Source organism: Artemia franciscana, chromosome 5, assembly GCF_032884065.1.
Source record: "Artemia franciscana chromosome 5, ASM3288406v1, whole genome shotgun sequence".
NCBI classification, from domain to species: Eukaryota; Metazoa; Arthropoda; class Branchiopoda; order Anostraca; family Artemiidae; genus Artemia; species Artemia franciscana.
The window spans coordinates 1030244-1053747 of NC_088867.1; the positions used below are offsets into that span (position 1 = coordinate 1030244).

Here is a 23504-nt window from a genome sequence, read left to right on the forward strand (position 1 = left end):
GATGTTCGGACCGATTAGACTAGATCTTTAGGTGTGAGGCTGTACTCATTGCTCTAAAAATACCGATCATCATCAGTATATGAAGTTCTTCAAGAATGAAATCAGGTCGTTAATGACAACGACGGTAAGTAAAGAGCGCCCGTCATAGTAAGCATACTCAAAAAAAGACTTATTTACATGCCCTTTATTGGAATGACTAGCTTCAGACTTTCCTTGACATCGAGCTACAAGTCACGGTAGAGTACCCATCTTCACATATCTTCATATGTTCCTCAAAGAGCAAAAACAAGCTGTGGTTCCCTTTTCTTCCAAAGCACAAAAAACATCCTAGCGGCTCGATATCGGCTTTGAAAATCCAAACCTTGCTTAGGATACCCTTTTATCCACTTTTTTTCGATCTTGATTGAGGCAGGTAACGGATAGCCCTTTTTAAGGGTGTTGACGATAAATGTCTCACTGGTCCAAATCAGTGCGACAAACCACTGCAACACCCAGGTTTTCTTTGGATAATGGCATTGATATCATGGTCTTGCCAGAAAGCACGAGGTACTTCGACATTTAGTAACTCTGGGGATTTTGCAAAGACAAAATTGGTGAAAAAAATTGAATTTGAGGGTATCAGGGTCTCTTACGAGTCCAATTTTTCCATGGCTAGAGGAGGACTGAGCAAATGCTTGCCTCATAGATTTTGATTTTAGACGAGAGAAGATTTTAGCAAGAGCTGAAGCACAGGGATCTTTGCTTCCGGGCTTCCACGGACCTGATGCTGATTGCATCAATCAGGGATGTTAACACACTGTCTTGGTTTCATTTTGATTTATGCTGATAGGCTGACCAGCTCCTTGAGTGTTTGACAAGTAGTTTACCTTTTGGAATTCATATTTTCAGGCTCCTATGATTCAAAGTTTATTTCAGTGACAACTTGTAGCTTTATTTAGGGATTGCATCAGATTTGAGAACAATATCATCAGCAGGGCATAGATCTGTTTTGTTGAAGACGAGAGTTACTTTTGTACCTTTGAAGCCTGCCATCATTTTGTGATCCGGATCATTTATGATCCGTCATATTTTGGGCAAAGTTGAACAACACCAGGAAAACAGTGTATACCCTCTGATTCCAAATTTGAGAAACAAATCACAGAAGGTCTTCAGATTAATCTGGATTGGGCCCACGAATGTTTGTAAGATATTTTGTACAGTCTGACAGTTTCATCTGAAACTCTTTTCTCGTCTTTTCTATTCAAATCACATCTTAAAGTCAATCAATTGCTATATGGAAAGTCTAACACACTCGTTTGGCATTTTACTAAGTTTCATTTCAACAAGGACAGAAAAAAAAATCCATTTAACGGATGGTTTTTACTATGTTTTTCACCTAATAAAATGTACCACATGGTCATAGACAGAAGACACGTTCGTCCCTAAATTCCTCCTTGGAAGTTAGAAATAGCCTAAGCTTTCGTAGTTAAATTTGACTCTAATGGAGATTAAACAAAGAAGAACAATTTTTTGCAACTAAAAGTAAGGAGCAACATTTAAACTTAAAATAAACAGAGATTATTACTTATAAGGGTTTCGCCCCTTCGTCAATGCCTCGCTCTTTACGCTAAAGTTCGAATTTCTTACCAATTCTATAAGAACGACCCTTGAATCACAAAGGCCGTCTAATTAAAATAAATAGCTTTTTGAAAGTAATAAAGTTACTTTATCGTAAAGAGCGAGGTATTGACGAGGGAGCAAAACCCCTCCTATCGTAATAATGTCTGTTCTTTTTAAGTTTTAATGTTGCTCCTTACTTTCAGCTGAAAAAAATTATTCTTTTATATTTAATCTCTGATGGTTTTTTAAGTAATGCTTCATGGAAAGTTCTCTTCCCCCATTAAACATATAATCCCCTGAAACGATTAAACATATATAAAACATGTAACACCGTTTTATATGGTCAAAAACCCCTTGTTAACGACGCATGCCGAACGTATAACGACTATGTATGAAGCATGTAAAGTAAGTCATTTTTTCAAATTTTATCAATTTTTTTCAAACATATCCAATATTTGTATTCAAATATTTCAAAAAGGTAAAAAACGAAAAGGAAATCACTGTAATGCTGCAGGGAGCTAAGAAACAGGGCCGTGTTTCAGTAAATCAACAGAAGCAGTTTATGCAGGTATAGATTGCCAAAAAACACGACGATTTTCACTCATAAAAGATATAAGTTTTTCTAAGATGACCTTTTACTTTTCTCCCTTGACCCCCCTTGGGCAAGGAATCAGATTTGGCAAATTATAATTTGCCTCAGGCAAGGAATCGGATTTGGCAAATTATAATTTGCCTCCTTGATATTACTAATCAGCGACACGAAACTTAGACTCTTTTCTTCAGCCTCAAGTCTAGTTTTATAGAACAATTCTGTTTCCCCCCCCTTCTTAAAGCAGACTTCACTGAGCTCATCAATGGTGACGCCCAAATTTTTCATAACGATGCTGGAAGCTTTCAAACTTCTTCATCGGCAGAAGTCTTCCATGTCCATTTTGACAGCTTTCTTCAATTCTCTACTTTATTCTATGGTGTCGCAGAAATCCTTAAAATCAAACACATCCCTTTTTCGGATTCGAGTCTCAATCGATCCGTGTATGGAGTCAGTCCCCATATGCGTACGACCTTTCACTAGATACAAATCGTTTTGTTCTAGATACAAGATCGTCCAGTTTTTGTTCTGGGCACAACAATTGTTAGCATAAAAAGGAAGTGCAAGATGTCCCTCTTCGAATTTATGACCTTGCGGTAGGCACTACCTATATCAGGTTAATCACGTCCTTGTAGAAATTCATTCCAAACAACACAATAGTTCTGATTTTGTTTGGTGGCCTTAACGAAAGCAAACATCTGACAAAAACAAACAAGTCTTGATAGAAAAAAAAAAGTCTTCTTTCTGCTATGCATGATGGGAAGTAATAACACTTTTTGTAGGTCCGCCATGAGCAACATGGTAGTAGAGTCCTTTTCGCATTTCTGCTTATCTTCAGAAAATACTTTAGGCACTTGTTCAAAAAGATTTATACGCTGTCTATACAACTGTGTCTCTTTCTCAGTAGCCTCACCATTTATACCAGCAATTCTCGCTGCTTTTACTTTCTCTTTTAGTAGCGTGCAGATGTCATAACGGTCTGTTATAAAAATCACTTTATCATTCTTGCCTGATCCTAGACAGCCAAGGAATACAGACTTGCAAACTGACACAATTTCAACTTTTGGGGTAAGTGTGGGGCTGTTATTCCCATTCTTAAGAAGATTGCACCTAACTGTAGTTTTTTTTTCATACATACATCTTCTTGGGTAATGGTCCTTCTTTTATCTGGCAGGAGTTTCAATAAAGAAGTATGCATCGTTTGCTTTGATTTATAATCTTTGCTTCAATGTGTATCATAAATTTTCCTGAATTCTTCTCTAGAAAATTTCAAACATGAGCTTGAGCATTTTTCAGATTTACAGCCAGGTTCGTCAGGAAAGGAATAATTTTAAATTTTTCTGAGCCCAGTCGTTTTGGAGTGGGGTCAACAATAGACCTTTCTTCTCTTCCACCATTATCTTCATATATATTTCCTCCTTCTTGTCCCCCAGATCTTGCTGCTACAGCGTTAATAACACACATAGCATGATATACAGAATCAGGTTCACAAACATCGTAGTGATTTTAATTAGATTGTTGATTTTCCATGTTTAGCTGGTTATCTCGGTTCTCCTAAGCCGCATTTGATGCAAAATGTATCAATGCAGCTCTGTAGATTTTTATGGAAGATGATTACTCATCAAAAGAGGAACTAGGTCAGTAAAGAGTTTTCTCCTCTTTTTTAAATTCTATGGCCTTTCATCATCAGAAGACTCGAATGTCCCATCAACATCCTCCCAGTCAACATTAGGCTTATCACTATCACCTCTACCTAAATATTCTTTTTCGCATTCATTATCAGCCATTTCTTTCAATTGTACCTTACTTGTGGCCCCTCCTTTTCTTGTGTCCCTTGATCGAGGATTTACAGAGGAATTTGGGGAAACATCTGTTGTTTATTTATTTGGATGGTTTCAGGGAGGATCTTGCTACTTGTTGCTCTTCATTGGAAGATGGCAAATCAGTATTTGAATTTGATGTCTCATTTATACTTAAATTACTTACCAGTGTCCTGATAAACTAGAGTTCTGTTGGCTTTTCATTGGTCATTAAAACTCAATAGGTTAGATACACTTCCCTAATTAGATTCAATTGTTTTTGACCAAATATATGAAGATAGATGCTAGGGAACTATTTCATGATATTGTCTACTTTAGCTACTAGATATGAATACTGATTACTACAATATTGGTGTATAGGCAAGAATTCTCGGTTCCAAGTTATCAGGAGTAATAGCCATTTATGCAAAGTGGGTGGTAAATGGTTTAAATCATAATCACTTCTGTTGCATACACGTTCAGATTTTTCCAATGTTGCAGTAGTGAACCAAATCATCCCTTCATTATCTCACGCGAGATTCTAGGGGCGATTATGGTAAAACTTTTTTTTTATTTGTTGGTTGTTTATGATGTTGCTGAATATGAAAATTTGAAAATATTAAAAAATATAAAATAAAAAATTTGAAAAAGAATTAAAAGAGCAGAGAGTGCTTAGAGCGTGGTTATATGCGATAATATGGTAAAGTATCTATAAGAATCTAAAACAAAATATTCAGTGCTTTATTTACGTACAATATCACCCATAAATCAATATCACCAGCGATCCAATGATGGTCCAAAACAGCCACTCATATGTAGTTATGATAAGAAGATCTGGGAATCCTGGTGAATGATGAGTTCAAGTTTAACTAGGCATATGGAGACCACGGAATCAAATGGGGAGGAAAAACGCTCCTGGACTTAGATTATGCTGATGATTTAAGCATATTCGATAAAGGTGTGAGAAAAATGAATGAGTTTTTAGAGGTTTCGCGAGTTCAGGGTGCTAGAATAGGTTTGAAAATTAATGTCAAGAAGACTAAGTCACTAAGGCTAGGAATAACTGAAGATGAAAAGGTGACGTTGGGTAGCGAAAAGATTGATCAGGTGGGCAGCTTCACTTACCTTGGTAGTATTATTAGTAAAGACGGTGGGAGTAGTGAAGCCGTTAAAAGTAGAATAGCTAAGGCTCAGGATGTTTTTCCACAGTTAAAAAAAGTTTGGAAGAATAGAAAGATAAGTCTGCAAACCAAGATTAGAGCATTGGAAGCTACAGTGATGACCGTGATCAAATATGGCTCTGAAGCATGGACGCTCAGAAAAGCGGGCGAAAATTTATTAGATGTTTTCCAGAGAAATTGGCTACGGATTGTTCTGGGTACCCGGCTGACTGGCCGTATTTCAAACAGTAAGATCTACGAAAAATGTGGTTCAATCCCGCTTTCTAGGGCTATAATGAAAGAAAGGTCGAGATGGCTAGGCCACGTTATGCGGATGAAGGATGACAGATAGCCGAAGATTGTCCTTTTTGGCCAGCCGTCTGGGGCTACACGGAAAGCAGGTCGTCCTCGTCTGGGTTGGGAGGATGTCATAAATATAGATTGAAAGGAAATGAGAACTTCCTGAGAGGGTGTAAAGAGGGAGGTCTTGAATAGATTAGATTAGAGGAGGAGCGTGCGTAGCTGTGTTGGCCTCGGGTAGCTTGGGGCTGAGTGAGTTATTAGTAGTAGTAGTAGTAGTAGCAAGTTTAACTTTCACGCACAATCTGTAGTGGTCATTGCCAACCAAACTCTTGGTTTAATAAAAAGAATATTCTGCAGTATATCTCCAGCAGTGATCATCTGGTTATTAAAGGGCCTACGTGACAAGAGTGTGATCCCCAACCTGTTCCAGATAGTCAGTTCACCAAGTACTTGAGGTTTCCCCCTCAAAGCTTTTTCGACAACATACTAACACCAGGCTAAGAAACATTTTTTTTTCTAACCGCGTAGTCAACCTATGGAACTCCCTTAGCCATAATGCTATTATGTCACCCAGTTTTGAAGCCTTCAAGTTTGCAGGAGACAAAGACTGGTGCAAGAAACATTGGCTAACAATATTGGATACACTTAACGAGTTGAGTTATCATCAGTGATCAGGGTTCACATGACTTGTCCTTATTGCTGGTAAGTGCAATTTAAGGTAATTTTAAGGTAAATAAGCAGAAACTGATCATTCCTTTAATAATGTGTTGTAACTAGTAATTTGTTAGTGGATCTCAAATAAAAATTTGTCAATTGAAAAGTTAATTGTCAATCCATTGAAACTGAAGTAACTGATTTGTTTTCTTTTATTCATATCTAAACGATCAGCTTTTGTTTTGAAAGGGTGAGCTTTTTCAAGGAGGAAGGTCCTTAAAATAGAGCAAAAGATATTTTTGCCTCAAGTCCCTTTACTTTAGCATCAAGTCTGACAATTTTTAAGCAGCGAAAAGCTGCTAAAAACCTAACTTGGTACTTTGAATTTTTATTTAGGTTGAAGCTCGCACCAGCCATAACAATACGATCGTCCAAATTGTTAAGAACACGCTTGCAAACTATAAAATATATAAAACAATTACGGTAGTTATAATATTTTTACATTATAACTTATATATGTTTATAATTATAAAAATAATTAGTAGGGAAACAAAATTTTGAGGGCATAAAGAAAAACTTAGTAAAACCAAACAAGACATAGTAGAACAACTATGTCAAAATAACGGTTCTATCTTGGGCTGTTAAACTAGAAACTTATGTGAGATCCTACTTGCTCTATTCTATGGGTGATTTTGTGATCTTGGTGATCACAGCTGAAGATCTACTGCAGAATATTCTTTTTATTACACCAAGAGTTTGGTTGGCACTGACTACTACAGACTGTGCGTGAAAATTAAACTTGAGCTTATCATCAACCAAGACTCCCAGATCTTTTTCAACATGACTACATATGAGCTGTTTTGAGCCATCGCGGGGTTCCATAAAATACTGGCACATGGGGAATTCGCTCCAAAATGAATGACTCTGCATTTCTGGATGTTGAATTCAAGCCACCAGGATTTTGCCCACTTGCATCAAGATCAGCCTGGACGGCTAGGGCACTTTAAGGATAACAAACAGGACCAATTATTTTGGAATCATCCGCATACAAAAAAATTTGTATGATTGAAGCTACGTCGCTGATGAAAATATTAAATAAAGTTGGACCCAAAACTGTTCCTTGGGATAATCCGCTTTTTACAACTGCTGATTCTGCTTTTTCAACACACTTGTTATAAACAAAAAGGTGATTATAAACACAATAATTGGCAGTTTTAGCCGTTGTTTTCGTATAGGTACAGTCATAATAGTCTTAGGGGGATGGATCAACTTTTATAAATCAATAATTAATTAATAAGGGTGTTAAAATGACCTCAATATCAGGGACAGAAAGAAGGAACAGGTTAAATCCGAGAGACCATTAGTCTTAATCTGGGGGAAGGCATAAAACTCCAATAATTTCCTGTAATGGACAAGAAAAATAAGACTGCAGAGAACTTCTATTTTTACAGCACTCAGCCAAATTCACTTCTTTTTGGAGTATTTTCGATTTGGGGAGATAAGCCCCTCTTCTTTGTATTTCACTTGTCTTATCTGTCTGTTTTACCTGTCTTTGTATTTTACCTGTATTGACCTATCTTAATTCGACAGCAAGTAAAATGGATCACTTTACGAGAAACAATCAATGGATAGCAAAAATGTTCAGCTACCCTTCAAAATAAGCTTATAGGTACACCACGTCGTTTATTTCAGAAATGGTATGTTTTTCTTTTATCTCAAGAGGCTATTCTCCTCTAAATTCCACCATTCTGTTCCTAGCCCCTGGAAGTTTTCCTGCAATGAGAAACACTTGGATTCTTATCCTCTAGCGAGGAAATAGTTTTAGTATCTCTTAGAGGAAAAGCAAACAAAGGCGTATATGAAAAGCCAAACTGTACAATTGTTTCCTCAAACATTTGTCCAATTTACATGACTTCAAAAAAATTTCTCTTATTTCCAAGGTTAGATGGTAATCTGTATCTTTTAGGACTGGCCAAGAAATCGAAGTGAAAAGAGGTTTAATTTTTAAATACGAATTTACAGAGATAAAATGAAAAGGATAACAAAAATTAGCAATCACAAAAATATTTATTTTAGTATATTTGCATATATTAACATTTCTCTTAATAAGAATCAAAATATATTCTAGCATTTAATAAAATATCCGGTTTTTCTGTGGCATCAAGGACTTTGTTTTGTAATACAAGTTTTCTGGACTATGGGGGAATTATTGGATACCAATCCTCCGGAGAGGAAACACTTTTACCACAAAAAAAAGGAAAAGCCAAACAAAGGCATATATAGTCCAAAAATAAAGGCCCAAAACCAGAAGATATTAAATATTTATTCCACGAATGGTAGACATGTTAAATTTTGTTGCAATGCTTTTGCATGACTTTCAGCTTTCTGGCCTATAAAATATCAAAAATGAACAACAGCGTTCTGTTTGAAAGATGTAAAATAAAATAAAAAATGCCGACGAGATGAAAAATATTGATAGTCTTTTCCGAATAGCCTAGGTATTCATATGATTGTTTTTTTTTTTTGGGGGGGGGGCTTTTTAAAACATTTTCTATGAGATTTGATAGAATCACGAAAGATTGTGCTTTATAGCCACCCCTCAGAGCCAAACAAAAAGCAGTTCGTCCCCGAATGGAGTGGGAAAAGGTTAACGAAAAGGATTGGAAAAAAAATCTGAACGTCATAGGAGAAGGATAGAGTGAATCTGGGTATTGGGTAGAGGAGGTATTTGGTACTGAGTCGATCTGGGTATTGGTTGTATTGGTGTGGAAAGCCTCGCAGCAAACACTATTGTAATGTAAATATAGGGTAATGTAATACCCTATTCCAGGGTGCGGTAACATAATCAAACGGGCCAAACTCTAGGCCAAGGCTATCACTACCTGGGTCATTCCCTAATATCTCTACTCATATCTTTGGAGGGTAATCGGACCCCTCTGTCGATATACTAATGACGGTATTTCTCGCGAACTCTTTTCCTACCCTGCCTGAGTTCATAGAAAAATAATCGAACATGGTTGCAGAAAATAACTCACTCATTTCAAACAGTTCGTGGTAACGAACTGTAGTAAGGAGCGACCCGGCTCAATAGTAACCAAAACTCTAAAAAATGGAATTTTGATACCAATAGCTACATCAAAAGAATCGCATTTTAATGCTGGTTTTAAATATATAAGTTTCATCAAGTTTAGTCTTACCCATCAAAAGTTACGAGCCTGAGAAAATTTGCGTTATTTTAGAGAGTAGGGGGAAACGCCCCCTAAAAGTCATAGAATCTTAACGAAAATCACACCATCAGATTCAGCGTATCGGAGAACCCTACTGTAGAAGTTTCGAGCTCCTATCTACAAAAATGTGGAATTTTGCATTTTTTGCCAGAAGGCAGATCACGGATGCGTGTTTATTTGTTTTTTTGTTTTTTTTTTTCTTTTTCCCAGGGGTGATCGTATCGACCCAGTTGTCCTAGAATGTTGCAAGAGGGCTCATTCTAACGGAAATGAAAAGTTCTAGTGCCCTTTTTAAGTGACCAAAAAAATTGGAGGGCACCTAGGCCCCCTCCCACGCTAATTATTTTCCCAAAGTCAACGGATCAAAATTCTGAGACAGCCATTTTATTCAGCGTAGTCGAAAAACCTTATAACTGTGTCTTTGGGGACGACTTACTCCCCCACAGTCCCCGTGGAAGGGGCAACAAGTTACAAACTTTGACCTGTGCTTACATATAGTAATGGTTATTGGGAAGTATACAGGCGTTTTCAGGAGGATTTTTTTGGTTTGGGGGAGGGATTGAGAAGAGGGGGATATGCTGGGGGAACTTTCCTTCGAGAATTTGTAATGGGAGAAGAAAATTTCCATGAAGGGAGAGCAGGATTTACTAGCATTATTTAAAAAAAAACAATTAAAAAATAAAAGTGAAAAAGCTTTTTCAGCTGGAAGTAAGGAACAGCAATAAAACTTAAAACAAACAGAAATTATTACCCATATGAGGGGCTCACCTCCTTCTAATACCTCGCTCTTTACGCTAAAGTATTTTCAGTAATTTCAACTACTTATTCTACGGCTTTTGTGATTCAGGGGGTCATTCTTAATGAATTGGGATAGAATTTAAGCTTAATGTAAAGAGCGAGGTACTGACGATGGGGCGAATCCCCTCATATATGTAATAAAAACATGAGAATACAAAAGTTCTTTACGTAAGCTAATTTATAAGTTACGTAAATCTTTTACCAATAAAAAGATTCGTAAAAAATTAAAAGTTCTAGTTGCCTTTTTAATTAACCAAAAAATCGGGGGGCAACTAGGCTTCGTCCCCCGCTCTTTTTTTCTCAAAATCATTCGATCAAAATTATGAGAAAGCCATTGAGCCAAAAAAAAAAAAAAAAATATGCAAATTTCGTTTTGATTATTCCTCTGCGGAGAGCCAAAATCAAAACATGCATTTGATTCAAAAACGTTCAGAAATTAAATAAAAAAAACAAGTTTTTTTAACTGAAAGTAAGGAGCGACATTAAAACTTAAAACGCACAGAAATTACTTCGTATATGAAAGAGGCTGCTTCCTCATAAACGCCCCGCTCTTTACGCTAAAGTTTTTTACTGTTTTAAAAAGAAGAATTGAGCGAAAGAGTCAAACTTTAGCGTAAAGAGCGGGGCGTTGATGAGGAAGCAGCCTCTTTCATATACGAAGTAATTTCTGTGCGTTTTAAGTTTTAATGTCGCTCCTTACTTTCAGTTAAAAAAACTTGTTTTTTTTATTTAATTTCTCCCAAAGGCCACTTAAACCACACATACGTATAAACTCTGAAAACGGACTATAAGCAAAAACACCACTTGTGAACCAAGCATTTTCTGTAGGGGTAGACCTTAGATTGGCCCTGGCCAATACGCTAAATTAAAGGTCAAATCCCTGGCTTCTTTTGAACAATATTACTTTTCAATGGCCCAAATCAGGAACACTAAAATAGAATGTAGCTTGAAGGCTTACTTGTTGCAAAACCACTATAGCTTAGCGACGAGACTTTAACTTATCATTGAAAATTATACTACAGGCAAATCTAACCAAATATGATTACAGAAACAAAAACAGGTCAGTATCTGAAAAAGAGAAGAACCAGGGGGTGGGACACCAACAGGTTGATTGGGTGGAGGTGGAGCGTACACAGCTGTTTTAGCCTCAAGCACCTTGTTCTGCAGTGAGTTGTTAATAATAGTAGTAGATTTTTCTGAGAGGGTTTCAGCGAATTTCTCTTTCAATCAGACATATCAGCCGGAAATCACATAACACAGCCGTTCAGTCATTTTCGCTTGATAAAATTTAATATCTTTTTTTTAAAACTTTAACAGTTAGCTTAATTAAAACTGTTGGCTTAAAATCCTTGGATCGCTAAACAGAAAAATATGTTAGAGATGACTTACGGGAGTAACAGCTTTATTCAGATCGTTCGTTATGACGATTCCACTTCCAGTAAGTGACGATGACCTTGTAACCGGTGGAGTCAAACTCTTGCCCTTTTGCTCCTCTTCAACCTTTGCTTTTCGATTTCCAGCAAGTGCTTTCTTCACAGTGTCAATAAACCGACTACCTGGTATTGTTTCTTTGGTAGGGGTAGTCGGAAACTCTTGGGGTTGGCCACCAAAAATTGTTGATTTTGTACTTAAGTCGCTGACTAGTGATGACAAAAGTTCACCTCTTGTTCGAAGCTAGAATACAGAAAAAATCAACAATTATTCTCATCTGTGTGTAAGTAGTAACAATACAATAGCTGTAATAACAATAACGACACTAAGAATAATATGGCGATAATTTTATTAGAATGAATTAGAAACTATGTATATACAATTAAAGAACATGTATGTATAATTAGAATTAGAATATGACGATTAGAGTGAAAACAATATTGAGAATCACCTCGAGTAGGGAGACTGAAAACTCTCCAACTGTTTTCAATTTTTCTTCAGATTCTCGTCAAATTCTAGTGCCAATTCTGAATAGCTCAATATTCTTTGAACATAAATAGTTCATTTATGATATATATAATAAAGCATCAGAAGTATTTAAGTCAGATCTGCAGCTACTCAACATACGAGTTCTATAGTAGCCAAGAGAGTACTTTTTGTTCATCATTAAACACGATAGTCAACCAGGAATGCCGCATGTTATAGAATAGTTTGAAAACTCATTTGTATTTTGGCTACGATATATACCAGGAGTAAGCCTAAATACGTTGTTCCGTCTCTAAGCTAAAGTTTTTTTGTGAAAGCGCGTTGGAAAGATGTTTTTGGCAATAAGTTACTCTCTAAAATGTATGATGTAGCCTAAGCAAAAGATTTTAATAGCTTTAAAAAAAGCTAACAAAGTATATCTCCCAAAATGAACAAGATAGAATGGGTTTTACGATGGAAAGCATAAGCTGTCCGTGCTGTACTAGACATATACAGCAACGCTCAATTAAGTCATTAACGTCGTTAACTATCATTAACGTCAGGTCACAGCTTGAATACGCCACTGTCATCTGGTCGCCATATCTCAAAAAGGGCATTGACAGAATAGAACGAGTCCAGAAACGCTTTATAAAAGAAGGTTCAAGGATTCAGAAACCTTCCGTGTGACGAAGCTCTAAGAAGGCTTACTCTCCATAAACATGAGACAAGAAGACCGATCTTAGACTTAAAACCCTCTTCAAGATAGTTCACGAGAATTTTGGGAACGTAAAAGACAAGCTTGTTCAAATAACTCCACAAAGCAAAACAAGATCGCACAGTCTGCAATTGGAGCCTGTGAAGATGAAGACTGCAAGATCTAATTCTTACCATCATTCGTTCATACCCCGGGTCATCAGGATCTAGAACAAACAGCCATTCCCATTCGAAAAGATGAAATCACTGGAAGCCTTCTCCAATAGCCTAAACATAAACATACCATTTCTCGAGACTTTCAACGTAGGACGACTTTAATGGCAATCGTGCCGCAGTCGATTCGCTCTCCGCCCTGCCATAACATTTTTCCTTTAACAAGGCGTCTGTTATGTGGAAATTTTGTATTCAGAGGCATGAGGAATAAATTATTACATTGTAATTATTATTATATTAAATTCTCCTAAACGGGGTAAATGATGTCCTGAGTCTTTTATAAGCTACTAGAGCAACTGGTAATTGGTGATGTAAATACTGCTGGCTTTACTCTAGACATCCAGTTTAGTTTCAAGACAGGTCATAGCCTTGATACATGTTCACTGTACGGCTGAGAAAATAATTTTTGAAAGTTGCAACTTCAAGGTCGAATTTTTATTTTTAACATTTACAAAAAATGGATAAAAACAACAGTTTCGAGCAAGACAAAAACCTATAAAATAGAGAGAAACTTTTATATCTTAATTCCGGACGCACATGTCTTGCAGCTTCAATTCTGATGTAAACCATCAGCTGCTATATTCTGCGGAAATTCAATGTCTTCACAGCTTTGTTGTTGAGATACCCAAAATATGAATATGTGACTATATATTATTACAAAAGTACCTACTTAGAAAGAAATTGTATCATGTAAAGCAGTTAGAGTGTGGAAGGATATCCAAGGTACAACAGGTACGCTATACCAAGGAGGTATATTGTACCCCCGCTCTTATTACACTGTATTATTAAAGAACAGAAGAACGTTATGATGAGCTGTATATATGTATATATATATATATATATATATATATATATATATATATATATATATATATATATATATGATATTTTAAGTCTTAGCTGAACCTTGTCATCAACTTTGGAGACTTTTTTTTTTTTTTTTTTTTTTTTTTTTTTTTTTTTTTTTTTTTTTTTTTTTTTTTTTTTTTTTTTTTTTTTTTTTTTTTTTTTTTTTTTTTGGCTTAGTCACTCATATGGAAAAATAGACGTATTATTCAACGCATCTATGGGGGATATTCCTCTTTTTGCAAGTCTCAAGCTAAGATGAAAACAAGGTAAATAGGAACTCAAACTCCAATCTTGATACGAAAGTACTAAGAATTTTGGCCAGCCAATTATTACCAATTTCAAATCAAAACCCTCCCTCCTGGTGACGCATCTGGAATTCTTATTTATTCCACAGCACGCTACAAGAAAATTGTACTAGCCAGATTCAGCAAATCATTCATTCTTCCAGAGGTCCTTGTTCATTCACCTTTTTAAAAGATCTTCACGCACACTAACAAACAGACCGTATGGTTTATGTATTTAAGATAAGCAAAATTCCTCTTAAGAATTCCCCACGGTCCAAAAAGAGGTAAGCTGTCACTGCCTACGACCTGGCAGAAACTGAAAGTGGCCGTGGAAGATTTTTTTAAATACAAAATCATCCTCATATATTTTCCTAGTCAATGGTCTGCTAGTTTCCCTTCTTTTAGCGGTGTTTTCTATATGTTGTATTTTTCTCTACTTTTCCTTTCCCTCTCTCCCCTTGCAATACCCATGTATGTCTTTTATGGGCAATGAAAATATGACACCCTGTTTCTTCGTCCCTTGAAATGTCATCCCGTGAAACGTCACAATGTCACCCGAAAGCAAAAGATTTTAAATCAGACATCTGACTTTTTAGGGAAAACTTCGAAACTTGCTAAAAGTTTTTTTTGTCTTATTTCAGTGAGTGCAACTTTAGTAAAAACAAATATTTTTACGCTAGTCTATCCTGGTTTAAATAAAAACAAGTATTTTTAACTGAAAGTAAGGAGTGACATTAAAACTTAAAACGAACAGAAATTACTCCGTGTATGAAAGGAGCTGTTCCCTCCTCAACGTCCCGCTCTTTACGGTAAAGTTTGACACTTTATCTCAATTTTACTTTATGAAACAGTAAATAACGTTAGCGTAAAAAGCGGGACGTTGAGGAGGGAACAGCCCCTTTCATACACGGAGTAATTTCTGTTCGTTTTAAGTTTTATTGTCGCTCCTTACTTTCAGTTAAAAAACTTGTTTTTTTTTTAATTTAATATCTGAACGTTTTTGAATTAATGCATGTTTGATTTTGGCTCTCCGCAAATGAATAATTAAAACGAAATTTGCGTTTTTTTTTTTTTGCTAAATGGCTTTCTCTTAGTTTTGATCAGACGATTTTGAGAAAAAGGGTGGGGGAGGATGCCTACTTGTCCTCCAATTTTTCGGTTACTTAAAAAGGCAACTAGAATTTTTAATTTTTAACGAACGTTTTTATTAGTAAAAAATATACGTAACTTACAAATTAACTTCCGTAACGAACTTCTATATTCGTATATTTTTATTACGTATATGAGGGAATTTACCCCCTCGTTAATACCTCGCTCTTTACACTACATCTTTAATTTTGTCCCAATTCTTTAAGATTGACCCCTGAATCACAAAGGCTGTAGATTAAATAGTTGAAATTACTAAAAATACTTTAGCGTAAAGAGCGAGGTATGTAAGAAGAGGTGACCCCCCCCCATATACGTAATAATCTATGTTCGTTTTAAGTTTTAAAGCTAATCCTTTCTTTCAGTGGAAAAAACTTTTTCATATTTATGTTTTCATTGTTTTTTTTTTTATAATGCAAGAAAGTCCTGCGCCTCCTTCATGGAATTTCTCTTCACCCATGACAAATTCCTCCAAGGGAATATTCTCCTATGTAGCCCCCTCCCATCAACCTTCCCCCCTCCCCAACCAAAAAATTCCCCTGAATAGGTCTTCACACTTCCAAATAACCATTACTGTATGTAAACGTTGGTGAAAGTTCGTAACATGCAGCCCCTCCCCCAGGGACTGTGGAGGAGTAAGTCAACCCCAAAGAAAAAAAAAACAAACAAATAAACACGCACCCGTGATCGGTCTTCTGGCAAAAAATACTAAGTTCCACATTTTTGTAGATAGGAACTTGAAACTACTACAGTAGGGTTCTCTAATACGCTGAATGCAATGGTGTGATTTTCGTTAAGATCCTATAGCTTTTAGGGGGTGTTTCCCCCTATTTTCCAAAACAAGGCAAATTTTCCCAGGCTCGTAACGTCTGATGAGTAAGACTAAATTTGATGAAACTTATATTTTTAAAATCAGCATAAAATAACGCCCCGCACTTTACGCTAAAGTTTGACTCTTTCTCTTAACTCTATATTTTAAAGCAATAAAAAACTTTAGCGTAAAGAGCGGGGCGATGATGAGGAAGCAGCCCCTTTCATACACGAAGTAATTTCTGTTCGTTTAAGTTTTAATGTCGCTCCCTACTTTCATTAAAAAAAAAAAATTGTTTTTTTGTTAAATTCCTGAAGGTTTTTGAATTAATGCATGTTTTTATCTTGGCTCTCCGAAAATAAATAATTAAAACGAAATTTGCTTGTTAGTTTTTTGGGCTAAATGGCTTTTTTATAGTTTTAATCGGGAGATTTTGAGAAAAAAGGAGCAAGGAAGGAGGCCTAGTTGCCCTCCAATTTTTTGATTACTTAAAAAGGCAACTATAACTTACAATTTGTTGCGAACGTTTACATAAGTAAAAAAATATACGTAACTTACGAATTAAATCACGTAGCGAAGTTCTTTATTCGTATGTTTTTATTGCGTATATGAGGGGGCTCACCCCCCGTCGATACCTCGCTCTCTACATTAAAGCTTAAATTTTGTCCCAATTCCTTAAGAATGACCCCTGAATTACAAAGGCCGTAGAATAAATAGTTGAAATTACTAAAAATACTTTAGCGTAAAGAGCGAGGTATTACGAGGAGGTAAACCCCTCATATGCGTAATAATTTCTGTTCGTTTTAAATTTTAATGCTGCTTCTCACTTTCAGTAGAAAAAACTTTTCATATTTATTTTTTCATTGTTTTTTGAAATAATGCTAGAAAATCCTGCGCCCCCTCCATTGAAAGTATCTTCCCCCATGAGAAGTTCCTCCATGGAAAGATCCTCACCGGTAGCCCTCCCCCTCAAATATCCCCCAAACCAAAAAATCCCCCTGAAAACGTCTGTACAATTCCCAGTAAAAATTACTATATGTAACCACAGGTCAAAGTTTGTAACTTGCAGCCCCTCCCACAGGGACTGCGGGGGAGTAAGTCGTCCCCAAAGACGTAGTTATAAGGCTTTTCGACTATGCTGAATAAAATGGCTATCTCAGAATTTTGGGGGGAAATGAGCGTGGGATGGGGTCTAGGTGCCCTCCAATTTTTTTGGTCACTTAAAAAGGACACTAGAACTTTTAATTACCGTTATAATGAGTCATTTTGCGACATTCTAGGACCACTGAGTCAATACGCTCACACCTGGGAAAAAACCAAAAAAAAAAAAAAAAAAAAAAAAAAACAAATAAACACGCATCCGTGATGTCTTCTGGCAAAAAATGCGAAATTCCACATTTTTGTAGATAGGGGCTTGAAACTTCTACAATAAGGTTCTCTGGTACGCTTAATCTGATGGTGTGATTTTCGTTAGGATCGTATGACTTTAGGGGGTGTTTCCCCCTATTTTCTAAAATGAGGCAAATTTTTTCAGACTCGTAAATTTTGATGGGTAAGACTAATCTCGATGAAACTTACATATTTAAAATCAGAATTAAAATGCGATTCTTTTGATATAGCTATTTTTATCAATATTCCATTTTTTAGAATTTACATGAAGTTACATGAAATGTTACATGAGTTACATGATTTCATGATTTACATGATTTCATGAGTTCATGTCGGATTTCATGAGTTACATGAAATCCGGACACTAGGCCAAAATTTGACTCTTGTGTGACTCGGTTTAAGTGGACTCGGCTGAATTGTACTAAGTTGTTACATAGCTTGACTCTCAGCCATTTTTTATGGGATTTTAGTAATCAAACTTGAGTGTTAAGCAAATCCGATTTATTCATCGGGAATAGTCGAATTTGGTGGTTTGAAACGCCAATTTAAGAGGTTGAATCTTAAGCTACAGGTTGTTTCAAACGAATATCTTTGGTAAATCTTCATAGAGGCAGAATTGGTCGCCAAAAAAAACACAAAAAAACGAAAAGATGTCCTAGTTGCAATTGTTTTGTTTTTTTTAATTAAATTATATTCCAGATATGTTTGGTTGTTGAGGCTTTGACACACGCGAGCCTGTCATTGGGGGGTTGGGTTTTATCCAGTCCATGTAGCATTAGCATAATTTTGTAAATTTAATTGGAGATTTAATCATTCTGATTCAATGCGACTTTGGTGATTCAACTAGCAACTTTGGAAAATTGAGTAATCTCTTTTGCTTCTGACAGACGAATTTAGTAGGGATCTTTTGGAATACTGAGCATGGAAAGAAACGGCGAGACTGAAATCCAACATAAGATAGAGAAGTAATCGATAACAACTAAAGAACAATTCCGAAATGTAATTCGGGCACTTAACCTCGATTAACCTGTACAAAGTCTGAAATAAATAATGGAATTACAGACTCTAACTAAAGACATGGGTTGCAGTACCAAAGAAACAGAATAAATCCTTTTCTGCTTTCCAGAATAAAGCGCTTTTTCCTGTTTTCGTTATTTTGTTGACTGATTTATTGATAAGTTTTTATGTCCGAGTTCTCAGTATTACTAATAAATATTTTAGAGATTAGAGAGAACAAATTTAGACAAAATTAGAGAGAACTCGTCTTACAAAACATCAGGAACCGATCTAGACCTGTCGGTGCCTTGGGCAAGAATGGTATTTGACGACCTCCGGTCGACAAACTAATTATAGATTTTAAATTATGGTTATTTTTCTATTCTAAAGAATATATTTATTTAATGATTTTATTATTATCAACTTATTTTTATACGGTTCCTAATATTATGTACAATAAGGTCCAAGAAAGACCCTAAAACTCCACATAAAAACGTTTATTGGTGATTTAGTACACATACACTTTTAATTATACACAATCGATTTTATTCTTTACATTAAAACTTAACTTTGCGTAGTTTTCTCTAGGCAAATGTCTTTACAATGTCTCAATATGTAAGATTCGGAGCCATATCATGTTCTATGTGGATTACACATGAGTTTTTCAAGCACTACTCCGACCTCCTGTTTCTAAGATAGTTTGTAATTAGCTTTTGTTTGATAAAGCTTTTTTCTTTTAGTCAGATCAAAAAAAGGGTCTTAGGAGGCGGCGCCCCCCTGCGCCCCCGTACCCTTGACAGGCTTCCCCCTTGCCCTCCCCTACATCCGTCCCTGTAAAAAATTTTTAGTTTACCAATTGTTTTGTATATTATTCTTTCCACATCGTTCAACTTCTCTCCTATTGACTTAAAAATATATTCCATTTTCTATTAGAAGAAAAAAAAATTATTGTCAGGTTAATGCCACTGGTTCAGCCTTTTCTCTTTAGTTTATAGGGAGACAGAAACTGAGAAATATTCTTTTATCTCTCGTAAAACATGACTAGGAAGCCCGCAGAAGGGATTAAAGACCCATTACGCGTCTCGTGTATTAACTTGCCATTTCACCATTTTAAAGCTTTTTGCACTGAGACGGAGATTAATATTTGCTACTAAAAGGGGATGGACGTACATGGCATTGGTTATTGATCCGAATTTTCCTGCTTCGCTTGGAGAACAAACTAGCTGTGGTTAAATAAAGATTTTTGGTGATAAATGAAATTTTGGCTAAAAATACTTATAACAAAAGGTTTGTTTTAGATTCAGTTTTGTTTATTTTCTGTTTTGAGAACTAACTCGTTTTTTCCTCTGGGTAGTCAAAGCATTTAGCCGAGCAAGTAGGGTAGAAAACTTTTATTCTACCTATGGTACCTATGGAGGATACACCTAGTATGGTTACGGTTGCTATAGGTACGCACCGTGAGTTGTTTTAGGATGTAATCTCCTGAGAATGAGAAATTTACTAGTGCCTTTATATTCAGCATAAGCAAGAAAAACGTATCGCGATAGGTGGCCCACATAAAGAAAGGTGAGGGAGTAATAAAAGAAAACTTAAGAAAATAACAGCCTATTACTTCATTTGCAAAATTTTTTCATACCTTCTCTTCGGCCACCTACTTTTGAGATCTATTTGGGGCTGCAGGTGGATATTACAAAAAAAAAAGGACAGTGTTCCATTCAACAAAGATACATTTTTTTTTTTCACTTTTGTGAACCACTATCTCTAGTTTTATACGCCTCTAATAAAAATATTACCACTTAATTTTAAACCGTCCGAGCAAAAATTTATTGTTGAAAAATAGTACAAATTTGGTTAAATGCGGTGAATTTGAGGGGTTATAGCTACAAAATAAGGAAATAAAAGTAGTCTTTTTCATCTTAAAAACTCCCTTTTCTGCAAAAAAAAATTAACACCGGAAACTTTATTTGGTTACGTCCATTATTTCAGTGAATTCACGCGGAGGAGTCAATTGGGGTGGAGTTGGGAGAGGTGTTTTTTTTGTATGCAGTCAGTGAAAAATCCCTGTTTGGTATTTAACTGAAAATACTGAAAAAAAAACAAGAGAATTCCCCCTGGGTTTTGGAAAATACATTCCCACCTTTTTCGTGAATTGACACCACTGCCTGCAGACTGGACATAATTGTTTGTCCATCGCAGTTTTTTTAATGTTACATATAATTAAATTTTGGAATCTGCACAACTTATAAGTTGCGAATTCTCAAGTAATGGTTATTTCGTTTATGCGACCTCAACTAGAATCAAACCTCCTACAAAAAACATTCGCACAAGAAAACTTCCAAAAAGTTGATTTCCTGTCGTAAATTATATTCAATATAAAAGACCTATCAATGAAATATCTTAATACATGAAATTTTAACTATACAGCCATCTGTTGATTCAAGAAGCTGAACTATAACAGGATTACTCAACTTTAACGAACTCCAGCTTGGTTTGTTTTATATAAACCCAAAATAGCCCAGATAAGTGGGTAATATATAAGGCTGAAACTGTTGGGTGTTGAGGTCATACTATTTACCTGCCCCCTGCTGCAATAGCTCTTATAAATGGAAAAATAAAATCATAGACTCTGAACCAGCGAATAAAAATAACGTATGGCGCGATATCAAAGATCGAGAGTACTGTACCTATAGGTCGTATTAAGAAAACTGATACCTATAGATAAAATTGAAATTTTACATCATCTCAATTAAATATTTCTAATTATACATTTGTACATGGCAATCACACAGAAACACAGTCTGATTTGACTACCTACATAAAGAAACCCCTAGCATGGAGAATCTGAAGAAAAGCTTCGTAGACCCTATTCCTCCATTTAAAATGGTCTCAATAGAGATTATCCCCAAAACTCATTTGTTGATTCCTTTAAAAAAAAGTTCAATAAGACGCTTATCTTAGTGAAAACCTACGTAAGTGGGTGGCTTACTGATAATACGAGGCCCCAAGATTTTAGCAGCCATAAAATTTTTTAAAAAAAAAGGTAATTTAAATAATTCTAAGCACAAAAAAAAAGTTTTGAGTCATATCTGTGCTTTAATGTAAGCTTCTTTTAGGTTGTGAATAGATATCAAGTTAACAAAACTGGAAAAACACACTCTAAAGCTATTGTAACCCATAAAAGAGGATTAAAATTCAAAAGTTGAATGTAATGGTTAAAGAGGCGGTAAATCCCACAATAAAAATCTTATAAAGAAGCAGAAACTAAAAAAGGGCTATTTTTTGGCTATATTTTTTGGCTATTTTTACTGCTATCAAGAAGCAGATTCTAAACAGGAATATTTTTCAGGGATCTAGGACACGACAAAAATTTAGATGTAAAAATATTCAATTTTTTACTTCTTTTGTAATCGAAAAAGGGGGACAATATAGACTTGAAAAAAAAAATGAATATCTGCGGAACCAAATATGATAAGTTAAGCTCATTCTTGCTCTCTTACTAACACACAAAAATATATGGAGTAAAGGAAAAGAGGGAAATAAAATAGAAAAACCGATTAAATCAATCATTAAAATTTACTGTAATCACTGCTAATAATTTGCTCAATTTTTTACTTCTTTTGTAATCGAAAAAGGGGGATAAAATAGACTTGAAGAAGGAGGAATTTTAAGTATCTGAGGAACCAAATATGGTTAGTTAAGTTTATTTTTGCTCTCTTACAAACACAAAAATAAGTGGAGTAAAGGTAAAGAGGGAAAAAAAATATAAAAACTGACAAAATCAACCATTAAAATTTGTTTTAATCAAAAGAGGGGAGCGTGGATTTCATCTTTTAACATTACAGAGTTTAACAAATTCGTGACCTCGTTCGTCTATTTACCTGACCAGAATTTATGCTGGTCTCCTAATGGCTGCATAATCATCATCTAATACTATATTTTGTATTAATACTAAACTGCTAATAATTGATAAAATTTTAATTAAGTGGTGAGATATGTCTGCTGTTGAGATTTCCTAAAGAACACGTTTTTCTCATTTCGACAAGTGAAAACTTTTCTGCCTTGTAGCACACCATCTCTGCATTTATCAATTTGGTCTGATTGATAAAAAAAATCTGCCTTTTAGCACTTCTCTGCCTTGTAGCACGCCATTTCTGCATTTATCAATTTAGTCTGATTGATTTATCAATTTGTAACTGATTAAAGCAATCATTAAAATTTGTTTTAATCAAAAGAGGGGAGCGTGGATTTCATCTTTTAACATTACAGAGTTTAACAAATTCGTGACCTCGTTCGTCTATTTACCTGACCAGAATTTATGCTGGTCTCCTAATGGCTGAAAATAATCATCTAATGCTATATTTTATATTAATTCTAAACTGCTAATGATTGATAAAACTTTTAATTAAGTGGTAAGATATGTCTGCTGTTGAGATTTCCTAAAGAACACGTTTTTCTCACCTCGAGCAGTGAAAACTTTTCCGCCTTGTAGCACGCCATCTCTGCATTTATCAATTTGGTCTGATTGATGAAAAATCTGCCTTGTAGCAATTCCCTGCGTTGTAGCACAGCATCTCTGCATTTATCAATTTGGAACTGATTAAAGCAATCATTAAAATTTGCTTTAATTAAAAGAGGGAAGCGTGGATTTAGCCTTTTAACATTGCAGAGTTTAACAAGTTGGTGACCTCGTTCATCTATTTACCAGACCAGAATTTATGTTCTTCTCCTAATGGCTAAATAATAATCATCTTATACTATATCTTGTAACTGCTAATAATTGATAAAACTTTTAATTAAGTGGTGAGATATGTCTGCTGTTGAGATTTCCTAAAGAACATGTTTTTCTCACCTCGAGCAGTGAAAACTTTTCCGCCTTGTAGCACGCCATCTCTGCATTTATCAATTTGGTCAATAGGAATTCTCGGAATGTATCATCGCCATGAAAAATTGGTGGAGACGGCAATTTTGGTTCAAATATAGGAACATCGTTGCGAGCAGTTACGCTTACCTTGTACCTAGAATAACTATGATATAATAAAAAAAGAAATCACCAATGCAACAGCACAAACACAGAAAT

General features: G+C 35.5%; 1 protein-coding gene across 8 annotated transcripts in view; it reads right to left on the minus strand.

Annotated features, from left to right (window-relative positions):
• The window catches only part of LOC136026848 (rap1 GTPase-activating protein 1-like), a 235706-nt gene that overhangs the window by 40179 nt on the left and 172023 nt on the right, over positions 1 to 23504 (minus strand). For 5 of the 8 annotated variants that reach the window (XM_065703562.1, XM_065703560.1, XM_065703563.1 and 2 more), the window contains 2 exons: positions 23277 to 23451; positions 11519 to 11803 (listed from right to left, as the gene is read on the minus strand). In XM_065703562.1, coding sequence (XP_065559634.1) covers positions 11519 to 11803; positions 23277 to 23451 — 460 coding nt within the window. The remainder of the gene's footprint in view (positions 1 to 11518; positions 11804 to 23276; positions 23452 to 23504) is intronic. The other 3 variants (XM_065703561.1, XM_065703564.1, XM_065703566.1) reach the window with 1 other exon arrangement.